This window comes from Herpailurus yagouaroundi, unplaced genomic scaffold (genome assembly GCF_014898765.1).
Source record: "Herpailurus yagouaroundi ecotype Mexico unplaced genomic scaffold, PumYag 190, whole genome shotgun sequence".
Classification (NCBI taxonomy): domain Eukaryota; kingdom Metazoa; phylum Chordata; class Mammalia; order Carnivora; family Felidae; genus Herpailurus; species Herpailurus yagouaroundi.
Window position 1 is genome coordinate 31770962 of NW_024412421.1, and position 18418 is coordinate 31789379.

At 43.6% G+C, this 18418-nt stretch overlaps 1 protein-coding gene across 1 annotated transcript in view; it reads left to right on the plus strand.

Moving 5' to 3' along the window:
* The window catches only part of PLCG2 (phospholipase C gamma 2), an 88851-nt gene that overhangs the window by 65409 nt on the left and 5024 nt on the right, over positions 1–18418 (plus strand). The window contains exon 28 of the mRNA XM_040443417.1: positions 17255–17439. Within this exon, the coding sequence (XP_040299351.1) occupies positions 17255–17439 (185 nt within the window). The remainder of the gene's footprint in view (positions 1–17254; positions 17440–18418) is intronic.

The window sequence follows — 18418 nt, forward strand, 5'->3', positions numbered from 1 at the left end:
ATGCTCCGCAAAGGTGTTATAAACAACTTGGAAACATTATAAATAATTTGGTAATACCAACAGCAGAGAAACTTCGTACATTTAAAAGAAAATGCCCTCCTCTAGATTTACTTTCTCTATGGGGGAAGCCTCCCACATGGGTGCTGTTAGGGATGCGGTGGGGAGCGAGGGCATCGTGTGGGGCACCAAGGGGAACGTTAACTTGCAGAGATCTGCTCTCTGAAGGAGTTTTGGCAGAGAAGTTGTCAGAGTATGTGCAAACCTCATTTTAGCTGCTGGTTTTTGAGCTTTTATTGAATTCCACATCTGTCACCTGGTTCTGAGGCGCTCACAGGTGCCATTCGGTGATGCGGAATCACACGGTGACAAGGAGTCTCTGGGGAGCTGAGCTGGGTTGTTTGGTAGACCTGGGCTTTCTCATTGTTCAAGGTCAAACCTTGTTCTATTTATCACCGTATCCTCTGTCCTGCCAGGGAGAGACTCTGGTAAGTAGCTTTGCAGAAGACTTCTCTGAGCCAGTGATTGATCCGGTGAGGGCTTGATGGAGTTTAAAGCTCCAGAAAATAGTCGGTGAGCACTTGAAGCTTCTTCTGAAGAAGCCATTTACACATCACAATTGCTTGATCAATCCTCAGTCCTTTGCCCTGTTAGCTATATATATGGTTTATAAGATGTGTTTTCAACACTCTTTTATTACACTTGAAAAGTAGTAAAACAAAGGAAGGGAGGTTGGAAAAATTCCATTAAGCAACCTGTCCATAACCACAGGTAGCATTTTGGCAGATTTGATATAGCCATCGTTGGATTCATGTAATACGCATGAACACATGCCCTTTATCGACTTCACAGGAGCATTTTTCAATGTTGTTAGGATTTTCAAAGCCATTAATGCCTGTTTGATCAGGTATGGGTTTCTCATTCGCTTAGCCATTCTCCCACTGATGGACAATGAGGTTGTTTGCAGCTTTTTACGTTATAAATAATGAAGGTCTTCATATAACCTTTTTTGATTACAAATTATTTCCTGGGGCTAGACATTTAATAATGGAATACCAGATCAGAAAGGGGAAAAAAAAAACACATTTTGGATGCATGTTGAATTGTTCTCTCAAAGTAGTTTCTTTTCAGTTGATGTATCCTATCCATTGTGCCACTAACTGAGAAGGGCTTCCACTCAAATGATTTAAACTCGTGAGATTCCGAATAGGACAGGAGCAAGTATGAAAGCTTGAGTATTCCTCCTAGTCGCCATCGGTGGGCAGGCTGGCAGGACCTGGGGTCTCTGATTACTGATCCTGGGGTGGATGGGGCTGGGTAGGGGTTCAGGTGTTGGGCTGGAACGACCAGGAGGCCATGGTTCCCAGCGAGGGCTTGGCAGGAAGAGAGGTGTGGATCTCTATGCGGAAGAGCTCAGCACACACGCAAGAGACCCCGGACCGGGAGCTGCACCCTGCAGCTAAGCCAGTCACGGTGTCTGAGGATGGGCAAGATTTCCTTACACTTGGGAAGGCCCTCCTTGGGCCTCAACAGCTAACGTGTGCCAGTCTGACCCCCAAAGAGCAGAGACTTCTGTGCCTATCAGGAAGGCCCAACAGCTGGATGCGATTTGAACGACAAAACCATGAGTGTGAAGTGAAAAAGACAAAGCCACTGCCCGGCAGTAAGAGGAAGACGGACCCAGGTGGACACATGGTACAGGTGGCTGGCAGTTCAAGTAGGGCCATCGGAAGTATCCAAAGAAGAGCCCAACATCCGAGTCCTAAGAGCGTTCGAGGATATCTAAATAGAGCGCTGAAAAAGACTTCCTGGAATTTGAAATTAAAACCTCATTTCCTGAATTTAGATATTCAGCATATAACAGAGATCTGCGTTAGTGACCGGAGATATAACACGGAGGAAATGTCTCACAATCCAAGTGCGCCTGGGGGGCTCAGTCGGTTGGACGTCCGACTCTTGATTTCAGCTCAGGTTATGATCCCAGGGTTGTGGGATCGAGCCCTGCCTCAGGCCCCATGCTGAGCTCCTGCATAAAATTCTCCCCCCCCCCCCCACACGGTCTCAAAAACAAAAAAACAATTTAAAGAAAAGTCTCGCAATCCATAACAATGCCACCATGACAGCCTCAGAGAACGGATGCAAAACACCTACATGCAAGCATGTCCCCAGGAACAAAGCGGAACAGATGGGTAGGCAGCTATCAATGAAAGTGAACAGACGGAACTTTCTCTTCTTTGCTGCTTGAGAAGGTTTCCTTGATTCCCAAAGGGACAAATCGAAAGCACACTGTGCTGGGTTCTAGCACAGGCACACCTTGTTTTATTGTGCTTTGCAGATACCGCATTTTTGTTTTTTTTAACCAGTCGAAGGTTTGTGGCAACCCTGTGTCAGGCAAGGCTAGTGGCACCATTTTTCCAAGAGGCATTTGCTCACTTCCTGTCTCTGCCACGTTTTGGCTCGTATTTCAAACTTCTTTGATGGGGATCTTTGATGTTACTATTTTAGTTGTTTCGGAGCCGCCTGAACCACACGCTTAGAAGGACGGCAAGGTTGTGTGCGTCCTTGTTACTCCACCTGTCGGCCACCTTCTGTCTCTCTCCCTGAGACAACACTGAAATCAAGCCAGCTGATGACCCTACGGTGGCCTCCACGTGATCCAGTGAAACGCAGAGTCCGTCAGGGCAGCAGACTTCATCGCTGTCTTCGGAAACTGCCCCAGCCACCACCACCCCCCTCGGCCAGCAGCTGCCGGCATCCGGGCAAGACCCTCCACCAGCCAGAAGACTGTGAGTCACTGAAATCTCAGATAATTTAAAAATTTTGTGGCCAAAAAACCCCATTAAGATGCATACGCGTTATCACACCCTTACTAGACTACAAGCATAACTTTTATACGTACCGGGAAACCAAAAAAATAATGTGATTTGCTTTAGTGCAATATTTGCTTCATTGTGGTGGCCTGGAGCCACACCCATGATATCCGAAGTTTGCCTATAAGATGTGTGAATTCCAAGGAAGAATAAAAAGACTTCCCAACATACCAAGTTATCTACTAAGAAAATCAAATAAAGCTAACATCAGACTTGTCTTCGGCACTAGGAGGACTGAAGAACTGAGCAAACGGCCACCAGCACGTCAAGGCAACAGAAATGTATTTGTGGATATGCAAGGTCTTAGAAACCTCAGGAGAGCACCTGAATCGATGTTCTAGATAGATAGATGAAGAAAAGGAATTAATTCCACAACACAGTTACACTTTAGAGTGTAAGTCTCTTTAAGTACCAGGGTCCCTGAATCAAATAACACTATGAAAAATTTTGTGCCAGTCTGGAATTGAAAATAAACATATGAAAACCCTGGAGCTGAGAGGTAAAATCAAGTCTGGGTGGCTCAGTCAGTTGAGCGTCCAACTTCGGCTCAAGTCATGATCTCACGGTTCGTGAGTTCGAGCCCCACAGCCTCTGTGCTGACAGCTTGGACCCTGCTTCGGATTCTGTATCTCCTCTCTCTGCCCCTCTGCTGCTCACACACACTCTCTCTCTCAAAAATAAGCAAACATTAAAACAAAACCAAAAAAAAAAAGGTGTCCTGAAAAGTTTTGACTTTGATGCCTGGGGGTTCAGTAGGCACATAAAACATCTTGTAAGAGGGGTGTTCAATTCTTTTTACCTTGAAATATCAGAATTAATTAGGATCATTAGAAAAATGAAACAGAAACATGACCAAGAGTAAAAATGTATAGGATTCAAAAGGGAAGGGTAGAACATATTTGATTCAGTGAATGGGCTCAATCCTCCTATTATAAAAGAAAAAAAAAAAAATCTAACTGCTTGTCTACAGGAAATAAGCCTAAAACCAATGGGTATTGCATGAGGAAAGAAAGGTTACCCAAAAATTACCCCCCCCCAGAATGGAAGAGTTACTGCAAGAAATAATTAATCTCACAGTACAATTTACAATCAAAAGTGCCAAAGATGTGCTTGCTGGGGCTGCACATACACAGAAGTATCAACGAGCATTAAGAGGAGCGGTGTGGAATGATAGTTGGTTTACAACTGGACGGGAGAGTCCTGGGGGTTTAATTAGGAAACGGGACGGTACCTCCACATATCAACCAAAGGTTCCTACCCAGATTACCTGATTAAAACAAAAAAATCAAGGACAGATATCAAGCTAATCCCAACCAGCTTGATTTCAGAGATACACGACTCTGTCCTACTGCAGCAGATAACAGACACTGTTTATCCTTCTGTTTCTCAGAAGCTTTACAAACTTGATTTCATACCTGGTCACAAAGAAAGAACGAGTTCATGAGTTGGTGAGAACAGCAGTAAACTATTTATGCTGTAACTATATTTTGAAAAGAAAAACACTTGCCCTCAAACCACAGGGAAGACTGAAAATGCATGCACTGTTCGTCTCAAAAAAGTTTTGAATACCAATAAAATAGGAACAAAATAAAGATAAAAGCCAACTGAGCAAAATATAAAAGAAGAAAAAACAGATGTTGATTCACTGAAGAGATCAAGGACATAAACTCCTGGCCTGCTTAATAAAGGAGGGAAGTAAGAACAAAGACAATACCAGAGAAAATACTGAAAGGGAGAAAGACCCCCCAACTGAGAAGATACATTTGTAAACTAGGGCAAATGGGTGACTGCCTTGAAGAATGTAAACAGCCTAAAATTGTTTCAAGAAGCAATACAAGATTCACAAAGTCCCAGAGCACTGAAACAGCTCTCAGGTAAAACAGGAGTTACATTCAGATGGTTTTAAAGCCAAGTTCTACATGAATTTCAAGACCATAGTTCTTTTTTTTTAATTTTCTAAAACTACTTATTTTTAAGGAAGACAGCACAAGCTGGGGAGGGACAGAGAGAGAATCCCAGGCAGGCTCTGCACTGTCAGCACAGAGCCTGATGTGTGGGTCAAGCTCACAAATCAAGAGTCGGAAGCTTCACTGGCCGAGCTACCCAGGTGTCCCAAGAATACAATTCTAATGTTAATCCACGGAGGTCAACAAATAGAAATGCTCCAATTAATTTCCTGAAGAAACTGGAGAAAGATGGTACACCTTTCCCTCCTCTTCCCCTCAGAGTCATAGGTAAATTCTTTAAAAAATTAGCAAGTCGCTTCCAGATATTTACTGGACGAATGTTACAATTGAATAGTTTATCCCAATAATGCAAGGATGGTTTGGCAACACATTTAGTGAGAAAAACGTAAGTCACTAAATGCCACACATGTCACCAAATGATTTTACCTCTTTACCACAATTTATACTCATTATCTCCATTCACAAATATGGCTGTACATCTAAACAAAGACTCCAATTTTAAGGTCACTGAGTTTTGTATTTAGTACCTAACCACTTTATTCTAGAAAGAACAGTTGGAAATGCGTGGTGGGAGATGGGGACAGATAGGTAATCTCATTCATGGTATCGACAAAAACTGTAACACATTAATGACATTTAAATAAGAAAGGTGTACAGCTTATAACCACCACTTGACCAAGTAGAAATATACACAGACCCTTCCAAAATTGTCTCATGGGAACCAGAGTTATCAATATAAAATCATTTTTAAAAATATATACAGAGAGGTAAATACAGAAATAAATGTGAGAATCCCAGGCAGACTCTGCTGACACTGTGGTGCATGACACATGGCTTGAACCCACGGACTGTGAGATCAAGACCTGAGCTGAAATCAAGGAGTCCGCCTCCTAGCTCAGGTCTTGATCACAGGGTTGTGAGTTTAAGCCCCACACTGGGCACAGAGCCTACTTAAAAAAAATTTTTTTTAGAGCACTTGAGGAAAATCTGACAAATGTAAAAGCAAAAGGATTCACCCAATGAATCTGAAAATAGCTTTGAAAAAAAAAATTTTTTTAAGCGAGAACCCAATGGGTACATGCATTTAAAAAAGAACTGTCCTTTTCACAATTAAGCACATGTGGGAATGGGAGGGCCAATTAGAAATCCTGGAAATACAGTTGGAAAAATCTTGAAAAAAATTTTTTAAAGCTTATTAAGTGGGAAGTTCTGGAATGGATACCATTAGGGAAAGAATTTGCGGATATGAAGACCTTGTTGGGGAATTTGCTTTCAAACTGCAAGACAAGATGAAAGTACAAAAAGGGTGAAAAATAAAAATACAAAATGAAAAGCTCCAGCGTAAAATATCTGAAATGATGATGGCTGGGGGCGCCTGAGTGGCTCAGTTGGTTAAGCGTCCAACTTCGGCTCAGGTCATGATCTCGCGGTTTGTGTGTTCAAGCCCCACATCAGGCTCTGTGCTACCAGCTCGGAGCATGGAGCTTGCTTTGGATGCTGTGTCTCCCTCTCTCTCTCTGCCCCTCCCCTGATCATGCTCTCTCTCTCAAAAATAAACACTAAAAAAATTTTTTTTTAAATGTTGATGATTGAAAATCTCCCACCATTGAAGAGGCAAAGGTCCTCCAGCAATAAACAGCAGTATAGATGCACATATAGACTCTTACAGGCAGAATACCAGAGTAAAGGGAAAATTATAAAAATGGAAAGATAGGTTCCCTATAAAGGATTCTGTAAAGGATTGACAGACCATACTAGCATTCCCCTCTATAACAAGAGCAACGTAAAGACTAAGGGATCTCTTGAAAACGCTTAAAACACACAGCTGCAACTCTAGATGCCCTGTATCCTGATAATTACCATTCAAGAGTGAGGGCAACATGAAGGTATTTTTCAGAGCTACCAAGACAGCCAACTGAGTACTAATAAACCTTTGCTAAAAGAACTACCGACGTCCTTAAGCCAGAAGGAATACAAAGCAAGAAGCATTAGTGGCCCATGAAATCCGTAAACTACCTTAGAAAACAGAAAAAACTATATAGACTTCAAAGACTAAATTTTTGTGTGAAAACTCAGGCTCAGATAAATCCAGGAAATAATAACCCCAAAGTTCTGAGAGGGAAGGAGGGAATCTCTATCAGGAAGGGCACACGGGGCAGGCAATGCTCTATTTCCTATTCGGCATCTGCATGCACAGCTGTTTATAGTTATTCATTAAACAGTACAGATGTTTTACATACTTTTCTGAATGTTTGTTGTATGATTCAGTGCCCAGTGCTCCATCTATACATACATGTGTGTGTATATATATGTATATATACATATATATGTGTATATGTATATAGATAGAACATAGCTATGAATGCTTTGGGATTCAGGAAATGAGATCAGGGTCTGTGAGCATAGCAGTATTAGTAGAAGACGTGCATTTTGAACTTCACCTGAACAAAAGTCATCATATACATGAAAGCAAGAGAAATTGTTTTATTCTGGGTAGAGACAAGGTGAAGAGAGCTCAATTAAGACGTTAGTGCAGTTTCTTTTCTGCTTTATTCTTAACAGGAAGGAAAGCAGGTCTCCTTGGGGAAAGGCATAAATTTAAGTAGGGTCACTAGTGACTCTTCCCAGGGCCTCACGTGATGCCTCGGAGAGTCACGAGCATTGTCCTCCTCTCCTCCGCTCCCCGTGGAAAGACCGTCCTGTTTGTCTCCTCTGTACTTTCCCAGGGGGCCAGCATAACCTTCCCCATTGCTCTCCCCACTCTCCAAAGTCAGACTTGCACCTGTTATCCTTGGGGATATCCGTGATGTGTTGTTAGGTTGTTAGGGTGGGGAAACTATCTGCAGAGCAAGGTATGGCCTGAGTCCGTGTTTTGTAAAAATGACAAGAAAAACCCATTCGTGCATACTGATGCATGTTGTTCTAGCACCAGAGGGTCTCACTTGAGCTACTCCATCAGTAATAGCAGCCGACAACAGCCTGACCTCCTGAGTAGCCAGGCTTTTACAACAGTCAGAAGATGATGTAGGAGGAGGATCGTGAGCTCACCTCCTCCCATGCACACACTGGGACAACAACTACATACGATGAAACACTCGGAAAATGACCCGAAGCCTGGCAGAGCGGATTGTCCGCAGCCAAATACTTAAGAAAATGTCACAGCAAGAAGGGTGAGAGGGACAGAGACAAGGCTGGGAACCAGACCCCCAGTGCAGCGGCCCAGAAGCAGGAGGGGAGATCACAGGCACAGAGGGGATCCCTGAGGAGCAAGGGAATCAAGCCCCACGTGAGGAACTCCTGGGGACCGGCACTGGGAAGATGAGCCCCCCACCCCCCACCCCCCGGCTGGCTCGGAACATCAGTGCAGCTCAACTCGAAGAGAGCCAGAGGGCTATAGGAAGCAGACTCCGTTCTTCCAGGGCCATGGTGCCGTATTACTGTCTGAGGCCCAGCACGCAGGCAGCAGCTGGAAAGCACCTGGGTGACGCACGAGAGAGTTCTTAATTTTAGGGCATGTGCAGGAAGACCAAGGATCTGGAGTTGTCTCTAGGAATCAAAGTGCCAGTAGATGCCAGTTTAGTTGCAGCCCAGCTGGCAGGATGCTGGTGGGAGCCACTTGTGACACTCTCTATCTACTTTGCTAACACCATTCACCCCACCCACCCCAGCAGGTGCCCCCGACCCCCCGCAAGTACCACCCTGCCACATGCAGGGGGCAGAGCCCCTCCAAATTGACTCCTGGGGAGGGGCAGGCAGGCCCAGTCACAACAAGAAGGCATATGCAGACCCACACAGGAGACACCCCTGGAGCTCCTGGTTCTTGTGACCGCGGGCCATTGCATTGCCGCGCCCCACGATATACCTACGTCAAGCCGCTGCTTTCAAGACCAGGAGATGTAGCTGACTTACGTAAATACATAGAAACAAACACGGAGAGTCAGACAAAATGAGGCAGAGGAATATATTCCAAATGAGAGAACAAGATAAAACCTTAGAAAAAGAACTCAATGGAATGGAGATTAGCAGTCTCCCTGGTAAAGAGTTTCAAGTAATGGTCATAAAGATGCTCATCAGGTTTGGGCGACCTCCAGGAGAATTTTAACAAAGACAGAAAATGTAAAAACCAACCAAAAGCAAAGAATACAATAACTGAAATGAAAAGTCTACTAGAAGGACTCAAACGCAGACTGAAGGATGTACAAGACATCGGTGATGGGGAAGGCAGGGTAATGGAAAGCATCCAAGCTACATAGAAAAAAGAATAAAAAACAACGAGGATAGGTGAAGGGACCTTTGGGAAACATCAGGTACCCTAACATCCACATGATACGGGTCCCAGAGAGAGAAGCGCAGAAAACTTGACGAAATAACAGCTGAAAACTTTGCTAAGGTGCGGAAGGAAACACATCCAGGCGCAAGATGCACAGACAGCCCTAGATAAGATGAGCCCAAGGAAGTCCATGTCTAGACATACAGTAATTAAAATGTCAAAGGTTAATGATAAAAAGAGAATTTTAAAATCAGCAAGAGAAAAGCAAAAAGTTACAATCAAGGGAAACCCCATAATATGGCTGTCAGCTGAGTTTTTCAGCAGCAACTCTGTATGTCAGAGGGAGTGGTTCCAAGATATATTCTAAGTGCTAAAAGGAAAAAACCCTACAACCAAGAACACTCTACCTGGCAAGTTATTCAGAATGGAAGGAGAGACAGAGTTTTCTAGACAGAAGTTAAAGGAGTTCATCAACACTAAATCAGTTTTATAAGAAACGTTCAAGGGACTTTTTTTTTTTTTTTTTTAATGCTTATTCACTTTTAAGAGAGACAGAGCCAGTGGGGGAGAGGCAGACAGTGGGGGACCGAGGATCCGAAGCGGGCTTTGTGCTGACACAGTGAGCCCGATGCAGGGCTCAATCTCACAAACTGTGAAATCATGACCTGAGCAGAAGGAGGACGCTCAACTGACTCAACCATGTAGGTGCCCCTCAAGGGACTTCTTTACGTGGAAAAGAAAAGCCAGCCCATAATTAGAAGAAAATTATTAAAGGAAAAACTTCAATGGTAAAAGCAAACCTGTAGTAAAGACAGGAGATCAGTCACTTATAAAGCTAGTACAGAGGTTAAAAGACAAAGTAGGAAAATCAACTATATATAAAAAAAAAAATTAGTTAAGGGACACACAAAATAAAAAGATGTAAAATGGTGGCACCTGGTTAAGCATCCAACTCTGGATTTTGGCATAGTTCATGATCTCACATTTGTAAGACTGAACCCTGTGTTGGGCTCTGTGCTGACAGCATGAAGCCTGTTTAAGATTCTTTCTCTCCCTCCACCCCTGCTGCCCCCGGCACCCATCCTTCCCTCCCTCCCTGTAGTCCTCTCCCCTACTCACACTCTCTCAAACATTTAAAAAAATGTAAAATATGATGTCATATACATAAGATGTGGAGTTTTAGACTGTTCAAACTTTGGTTTGAACTTAAGAGATCACCAATTTAATATAGACTGCTATATAGACAGGATGCATATGTGAACCTCATGGTAATCACAAATCAAAAACCTATAACATACACACAAAAAAAAGGAATTCAAGCATAATACTAAAGAAAGTCATCAAATTACAAAGAAAGCAAAAAAAGAAGGAACGAGAAGAATTCTAAAAACAATCAGAAAACAATTAACAAGATGGCAATAAGTACTTATCAATAATTACGTAAATGTAAATGGACTAAATGTTCTAATCAAAAGACATAGGAGGGGTGCCTGTGGGACTCAGTCTGTTAAGCTTCCAACTCTTGATTTTGGCTCAGGTCGTAATCTCACAGTTCATGAAATTGAGCCCTATGTCAGGTTCTGTGCTGACAGAGTGGAGCCTCCTTGGGATTCTCTGTCTCTTTCTCTCTCCCAAAATAAAGAAACAAACATTTTTTAAAAAGATATAGGGTGTGGGGCGCCTGGGTGGCGCAGTCGGTTAAGCGTCCGACTTCAGCCAGGTGGTCATGATCTCACGGTCCGTGAGTTCGAGCCCCGCGTCAGGCTCTGGGCTGATGGCTCAGAGCCAGGAGCCTGTTTCTGATTCTGTGTCTCCCTCTCTCTCTGCCCCTCCCCCATTCATGCTCTGCCTCTCTCTGTCCCAAAAAATAAATAAACGTTGAAAAAAAAAATTAAAAAAAAAAAAAAGATATAGGGTGAATGAATTGATTTAAAAAAAAAATCTTAAAAAAAATTTTTTTAACACTGATTTATTATTCAGAGACAGAGCATGAGCATGGGAGGGGCAGAGAGAGGAGGAGCCACAGAATCCGAAGCAGGCTCCAGGCTCTGAGATGTCAGCACAGAGCTCGACCTGGGGCTGGAACTCATAAACCATCAAGTCATGACCTGAGCTGAAGTCAGATGCTTAACCGACTGAGCTACCCAGTCACCCCCCAAAAAGATCCATCTTTTATGCTGCCTACAGAAGACTCACTTCAGATGTAATGACACACACAAAGTTAAGGGAATGAAAAAGATACTCCAGGCAAATGGAAGTGAAAAAAAAAACTGCAATAGCAATACTTCTTAAAAAAAAAAAAATAGACTAACAAGACAAAGAAGGGCATTATATAATGATAAGGGGATCAATCCAACAAGAGGACATAACAGTTATAAACACCTATGCACCGAACATTGGACAACCTCAATACATAAAGCAGGTATTAACAGACATAAAAGGAGAAATGAACAATAAAATAACAGTAAAGAACTTTAAAACACCACCTAAATCAACAGATTATCCAGACATAAAAAGAGAGAGTAAACAGTGGCTTTGAGTGACACATTAGACCAGATGGACTTAACAGACGTATACAGAACATTCCATCCACAGCCAGCAGAATACACATTCATTTCAGAGGCATGGAACAATCTTCAGGATACATCACATTTTGCGCCATAAAACAAGTCTCAATAAATTTAAGAAAACTGAAATCATATCCAACATTTGTTCTTTTCTCTCTCTCTCTCTCTCTCTCTCTCTCTCTCTTTGTTTTGGTTTATTTTTCGGAGACAGCATGAGCAGGGGAGGGGCAGAGAAGAGGGAGGGAGATACAGAATCCCCAATGCAGGGCTCGAACCCATGAGCTGTGAGACCAGGACCTGAGCTGAAGTTGAGTGCTCGGGGCGCCTGGGTGGTCGGTTAAGTGTCCAACTTCAGCTTAGGTCCTGATCTCACACTCCGTGAGTTCGAGCCCCATGTCGGGCTCTGTGCTGACAGCTCAGAGCCTGGAGCCCGCTTCAGATTCTGTGTCCCTATCTCTGCCCCTCCCCTGCTCATGCTCTGTGTCTCTCTGACTCAAAAATTAATAAAAACCTAAAAAAAAAAACCTCTAAAAAAAAAGTAATTTATTGAAGTTGAATGCTCAACCAACTAAGCCACCCATGCATCCCCCCAACATCTTTTCTGACCACAATAGTATGAAACTAGAAATCAGTTATAAGAAGAAAAAAAAATTGGAATAAACACAACCACATGGAAACTAAATAACCAATGGGTCAACAAAGAAATCAAAGAGGAAATCCGAAAACACCTTGAGACAAATGAAGACGGAAACACAACAGTTCAAAATCTTTGGGATTTAGCAAAAGCAGTTCTAAGAGGGAAGTTTATGGCAATACAAGCCTCTACCTCAAGAAACACAAAAAATCTCAGTCTAAACTTATACCTAAAGGAACTAGAAAAAGAACAAAACACAAAGCCCAAAGTTGATAGAAAGAAAGAAATAATAAAGATCAGAGTAAGAAATAAAGACTACAAAAATTGATCAGTGAAACTAAGGCCTGTTTCTTTGAAAAGATAAAATTGATAAGCCTTTAGCCAGATACCTCAAGAATAAAAGAAGACTCAAAATCAGAAAGGGAATGTTCTAATGGACACCACAGAGAGATAAAGGATTATAAAAGGCTACTACCAAAAATTATACACCAACAAACTGGACAACCTAGAAGAAACGAATAAATTCCTAGAAACATACAATCTTCCGAGACTGAATGAGAAAACAGTAGACAATAGACTGATTCCTTGTAATGAAGTTGAATCAACAATCCAAAAACTCACAACAAACAAAAGCTCAGGACCAGATGGCTTCACAGGTGAATTCTACCAAACATTTAAAAAAGAGTAGCAACCTATCCTTCTCAAACTATTCCAAAAATAGAAGAGGAAGTAATGCTTCAAAATTCCTTCCATGAAGCCAGCATTAATTATCCTGATACCAAAACCAGACACACACACACACACACACACACACACACACACACACACACACAGACACAAAGGAAATTACACACCAATATCCCTGAGGAACATAGATGCAAAATCTTCAACAAAGTATTATAAAACTGAATTCAACAATACATTAAAAGCACCATTCACCACCAAGTGGGATTTATTTCAGCGATGCAAGGTAGCTCACAAATTATCCACAAATCAAAGTAATACATCACATTAATAAAATGAAGGATAAAAATCATATTATCTTGATACAGAAAAAGTATTTGACAAAATTCAACACCCATTAATTACAAAAACTCTCAACCAAGTGGGTCTAGAGGGAACATACATACCTCAACATAATAAAACCCATCTATACAAACCCACAACTAACATCATACTCCACAGTGAAAAGCTAAAAGCTTTTCCTCTAAGAGCAGGAATAAGACAAGGGTGTTGACTCTTACACAACACAGTACTGGAATTCCTAGCCACAGCAATGAGACAAGAAAATAAAAGGCGTCCATGTTAGGGGTGCCTGGGTCCTGGGTCCTGACCCTGGGGTCAGGGGATTGAGCCCCATATCAGGCTCCGCACTGAGCATGGAGCCTGCTTGGGATTCTGTCTCTTTCTCCCTCTACCCCTCTCCCCTGCTTGTTCTTGCTCTCTCTTAAAAAAAAGAAAAGGCATCCAGATTGCTAAGGGAGTACAGCTTTGCAGATGGCATGCTACTATATATAGAAAATCCTAGAAACTCCACCAAAAGAAAACCCATTAGAATAAATGAGCTAAGTTGCAAGATACAAAATTAATATATAGAAATCTGTGGTGTTTCTATATACCAATAGCAAACTAACAAAAAGGGAAATTAAGAAAACATCCTATTTGAAATTACATCATAAAGAATAAAATATCCAGAAATAAATGTAACCAAGGAGGTGAAAGACCTCTACGCTGAAACAGTAAGACAATGATGAAAGAAACTGAAGATGACACAATTAGATGGACAGTTACACCACACTCAGATTGGAAGAATATTGTTAAAATGGCCGTACTACCCAAGGCAATCTACATATTCAGTGCAATCCCTATCAAAATGCCAACAGCACTTTTCACAGAAACTAGAAAGTTGTATGGAACCGCAAAGGACCCTGAATAGCGAAAGCAGTCCTGAGAACGAACGAAGGTGAAGGTACCACAATCCCAGATTTCAAGATCTACCGCAAAGCTACAATAACCAAAACAGTATGGTACTGGCACAAAAGCAGACACAAAGATCAACAGAACAGAATGGAGAAACCAGAAATAAAAACCACGCTTTTATGGTCAATTAACGTATGACACAGTAGGCAATGATATACAATGGGGAAGATAAAGTCTTTTCAGTAAATGTGTTAAAACTGGACAGCTACATGGAAAAGAATGAAACTGGACTACTTCCTTACACGATACACAAAAATAAACTGAAAATGAATTAAAGACCTAAATATAAGACTTGAAACCGCAAAACCCCTAAACTCCAGGCAGTAAACTCTTTGGTCGTGGGCCTTAGCGCTATTTTTTCTGGATCTGTCTACTCAGGCAAGGAAAACAAAAGCAAAAATAAACAAGCGGGACTACATCAAACTAAAAAGCTTTTGCACAGCCAAGGAAATTAAAAAACTCGAAAGGCAACCCCTGGATTCATACAACTCAATGGCAAAAAACAGTCTGATTAAAAAATGGGCAGAGGACCTGTACACTTTTCTGAAGAAGACATACAGAGGGCCAAGAGACACATGAAAAGATGCCCAACATCTCTAAGCAGGGAAATGCCAAGTCAATACCGTAACGAGATACCACCTCACACCTGTCAGAATGAATGACTAGTATCAAAAAACAGAAGGAGCACATGTTGGCAAGAGTCTGGAGAAGAAGAAAGCCTCAGGCTGTGTTGGTAGGAATGCAAACTGGTGCAGCCACTGTGGAAACAGTATAGACGTTCCTCAAAAAATTAAAAAAAAAAATACCATACAATCCAGTAATCCCACTTCTTGGTGTTCATCCAAAGAAAATGAAAACACTAATTGAAAAAGATCTATGCACCCCTGTGTTTATTGTAGCCTTATTTACAAGAACCAAGATATGGAAGCAGCCTAAGTATCATCTACGGATAGATGAATGGATAAAGAAAACATATATAGAATGGAATAGTATTGAGCCATAAAAAAGAATGACATCTTGCCATTTGCAGCAACATGGCTGGACCTAGAGGGTATCACGTGATGTTACATGAAATAAGTTAGATAATGACAAACACTATGTGAGGTCGCTTAGATGTAGAGTCTAAAAAACCAAACCAACCAAACAAAATAGAAATAGACTCAAGTATACAGAACTGGTAGCTGCCAGAAGGTGGGGGGTAGGGAGGGAGTCGGAGAATGGGCAGAACAGCGGAAGATTAAGAGTACGCGTTTCCAGTTAAAAGTCATGGGGATGAGGGGCGCCTGGGTGGCGCAGTCGGTTAAGCGTCCGACTTCAGCCAGGTCACGATCTCGCGAGATCTCGCGTGATCTCGCGTGAGTTCGAGCCCCGCGTCGGGCTCTGGGCTGATGGCTCGGAGCCTGGAGCCTGTTTCCGATTCTGTGTCTCCCTCTCTCTCTGCCCCTCCCCCGTTCATGCTCTGTCTCTCTCTGTCCCAAAAATAAATAAATAACGTTGAAAAGTCATGGGGATGAAAAGAACAGCATAGTAAATGTAGTCAATATTGAAATAACTTTGTATGGTGACAGATGGTAACTACACTTACTGTGGTAAGCATTTCCTAATGCATATATTGGCCAAATCACTATGGTGTACAACTGAAACTAATATAATATTGTAGGTCAAATACATACTTGAATTAAAATTTTAAATTAAAAATCAGTGAAGTAAAACATCCTCTTTCTCCCATGCTGAAATCCAAACTCCTTCCTGTTACAAGTTTTTTTCTTAGCATAATGGAGGGGACGTTTTGGGTAAGAAAACTGCAGAGTTTAAGGGAAGACTTTGCCTCAGTCATGGCTGGATCCAGGTGCTCATGCAATAGCTCTGTTTCCCTCTCTTTTCACTTCATTCCCAACTTTCTGTGTGTCATAGCAAAGGAGTCAGTAGCCACTGGAAACATTCACCACTCTTTCAGCTGATGCCCAAGAAGAGAAAGTTTTGGTTTTTAGTTTATTTATTTATTTATTTTTTTGTTTTGTTTTTTACCAAGAGCACCAACCACAGTCCCATGGATGCTTCTAATTGGCCTGGCTTGGGTCACATGCTCACAGGCGGTGGGCAGAGGGAATGAGACATTGTTACTGGCTAGACCTGAGTCACATGCCATCCCCGGGGGGGGGGGGGCCTAACCCCAGTTTCCGGGTGGTTTTCCGGGGGGGGGGGGGCCAAGGATAACAGCTTTGAGGTATGATTCATATACCATATAATTCACCCATTTAAGATGGACAATTCCCTGATTTTTGCTATATTCACAGAGTTGTGCAACCGTCACCACGATCAACTTTAGAACACTGTCATCACCCCCAAAAAGAAACTCCTGCTCATTACCTATCTCCACTGACTCCACCCCCCCCCCCCCCCCCCCCCCCCCCCCCCCCCCCCCCAGGCAACCACCCCTTTTCTGTCTCTATGAATTTACCCATTCTGGACACGTCGTATAAATGGAATCAAGGGCTGTGGTCTTTTGGAACCGGCTTCTTTAACGTTTTCAGGGTTCCTCCGTGTTGTAGTGTGTGACCTTGCTTTTTAAAGGCTTCAGTGATATGCTGGCTCCCGCTTCCCTTAGGCACCTCTCCCCCTTCCCTGCTGTGTTCCACGTTAGGCACGCAGCGACTCAGACCCTTTGCGTTCAGGTAGGGACCAGGAGCCCATGCAGAACGCACAGATGTACCTGCCCTGGGATCGGGGGCCAGTGTAAGTTACTACTCCACGTTTCACAGCAAAGCCACCCTTCATCGTGAACAAGCGTTTTTCAAACTGCTTGCTTCCACTGGAATAAATGATTGTGAGTTTTATCTTTGGTGAAAATGGGCCCTGTGTTTTTCTGGGATAATCCCAGCTGCAAACCTTCTGTGCCTCCTGCTCCCTCTTGGCCCTCTGTTAAGATGCAGAGCCCCACCCCATCGCTGTGTGCTCCTTCCCTCCAGGAGAGTGAAGAGGAACTCTACTCCTCCTGCCGCCAGCTGCGAAGGCGGCAGGAAGAGCTGAACAACCAGCTGTTCCTGTACGACACACACCAGAATCTGCGCAATGCCAACCGGGATGCCCTCGTGAAAGAGTTCAACGTCAACGAGAACCAGCTCCAACTGTACCAGGAGAAGTGCAACCGGAGGTAGGCCAGCCGCTCCCCCACCCGCACATCCCCAGGGCATGCGGGGGGGGGGGGGGGGTCAGGCTTCAGGAAAGCTCCCTCCCACCCCCACCTTTAGAAATCCCTTTGGGGGCACCTGGGTGGCTCGGTCAGTTAAGTGGTTAAGCAGTTAAGTGGTGAAGCGTCCCACTTCGGCTCAGATCATGATCTCACGGTTCGTTCGAGCCCCCTGTCGGGCTCTGTGCTGACAGCTCGGGGGATCCTGGAGCCTGCTTCAGATGCTGTGTCTCCCTCTCTCTCCGCCCCTCTCCCGCTCGCACGCTGTCATTAAAATAAAGAGACATTCAAAAAAAGAAAGAAAGGAAGAAAGAAATCCTTTGGTCCCTCGACCCTCCAGATCTTTGCCGTATAAATTCACTTATAGTAATTATCTTATGCCTCTGCACCTTCCCTAAGTCAAATTGTCACCACTAGGAGGAGACGTCGCTCTAATAGTGAAAATTAACTATGACCACTACCTTCTAAATAAAGAACCTTATGAAGTTCGCACCGTCCACTGGTTCTGCACTGGGGCAGAACCCCACCCCCATCCCCAGGGGAGGCTTCGGGTTGTGCTACAGATGGGCTGGGAGGCAGCCAGGTGTGCTTAGTGTCCTGCAGTGTGCCTGACAGTCCTGCTCAACAGAGAACCATCCAGAAGCAAGTGCCAGGAACAGCCTCTAAGGGGAACCAGCGCACAGACTCCTTCCCCATATTTGTTACTCCACCAGCACTGCGGCCCCAGCACAATGCTAGTGAGGAAGGCCAGTTTCAGAGATGTTCCTGTCTTGCCGGGAGGCCCCTCTCCCCCTCCTCCCTCTCTCCCCCCAGTCCCCCTCTCCCCGCCTCTCTCCCCCAGTCCCCCCTCCCCCCTCTCCCCTCTCCCCCCGCCCCGTCCCCCTCTGCCCCCTCTCCCTGTCTCCCCCCAGTCCCCCTCTGCCCCCTCTCCCTCTCTCCCCCC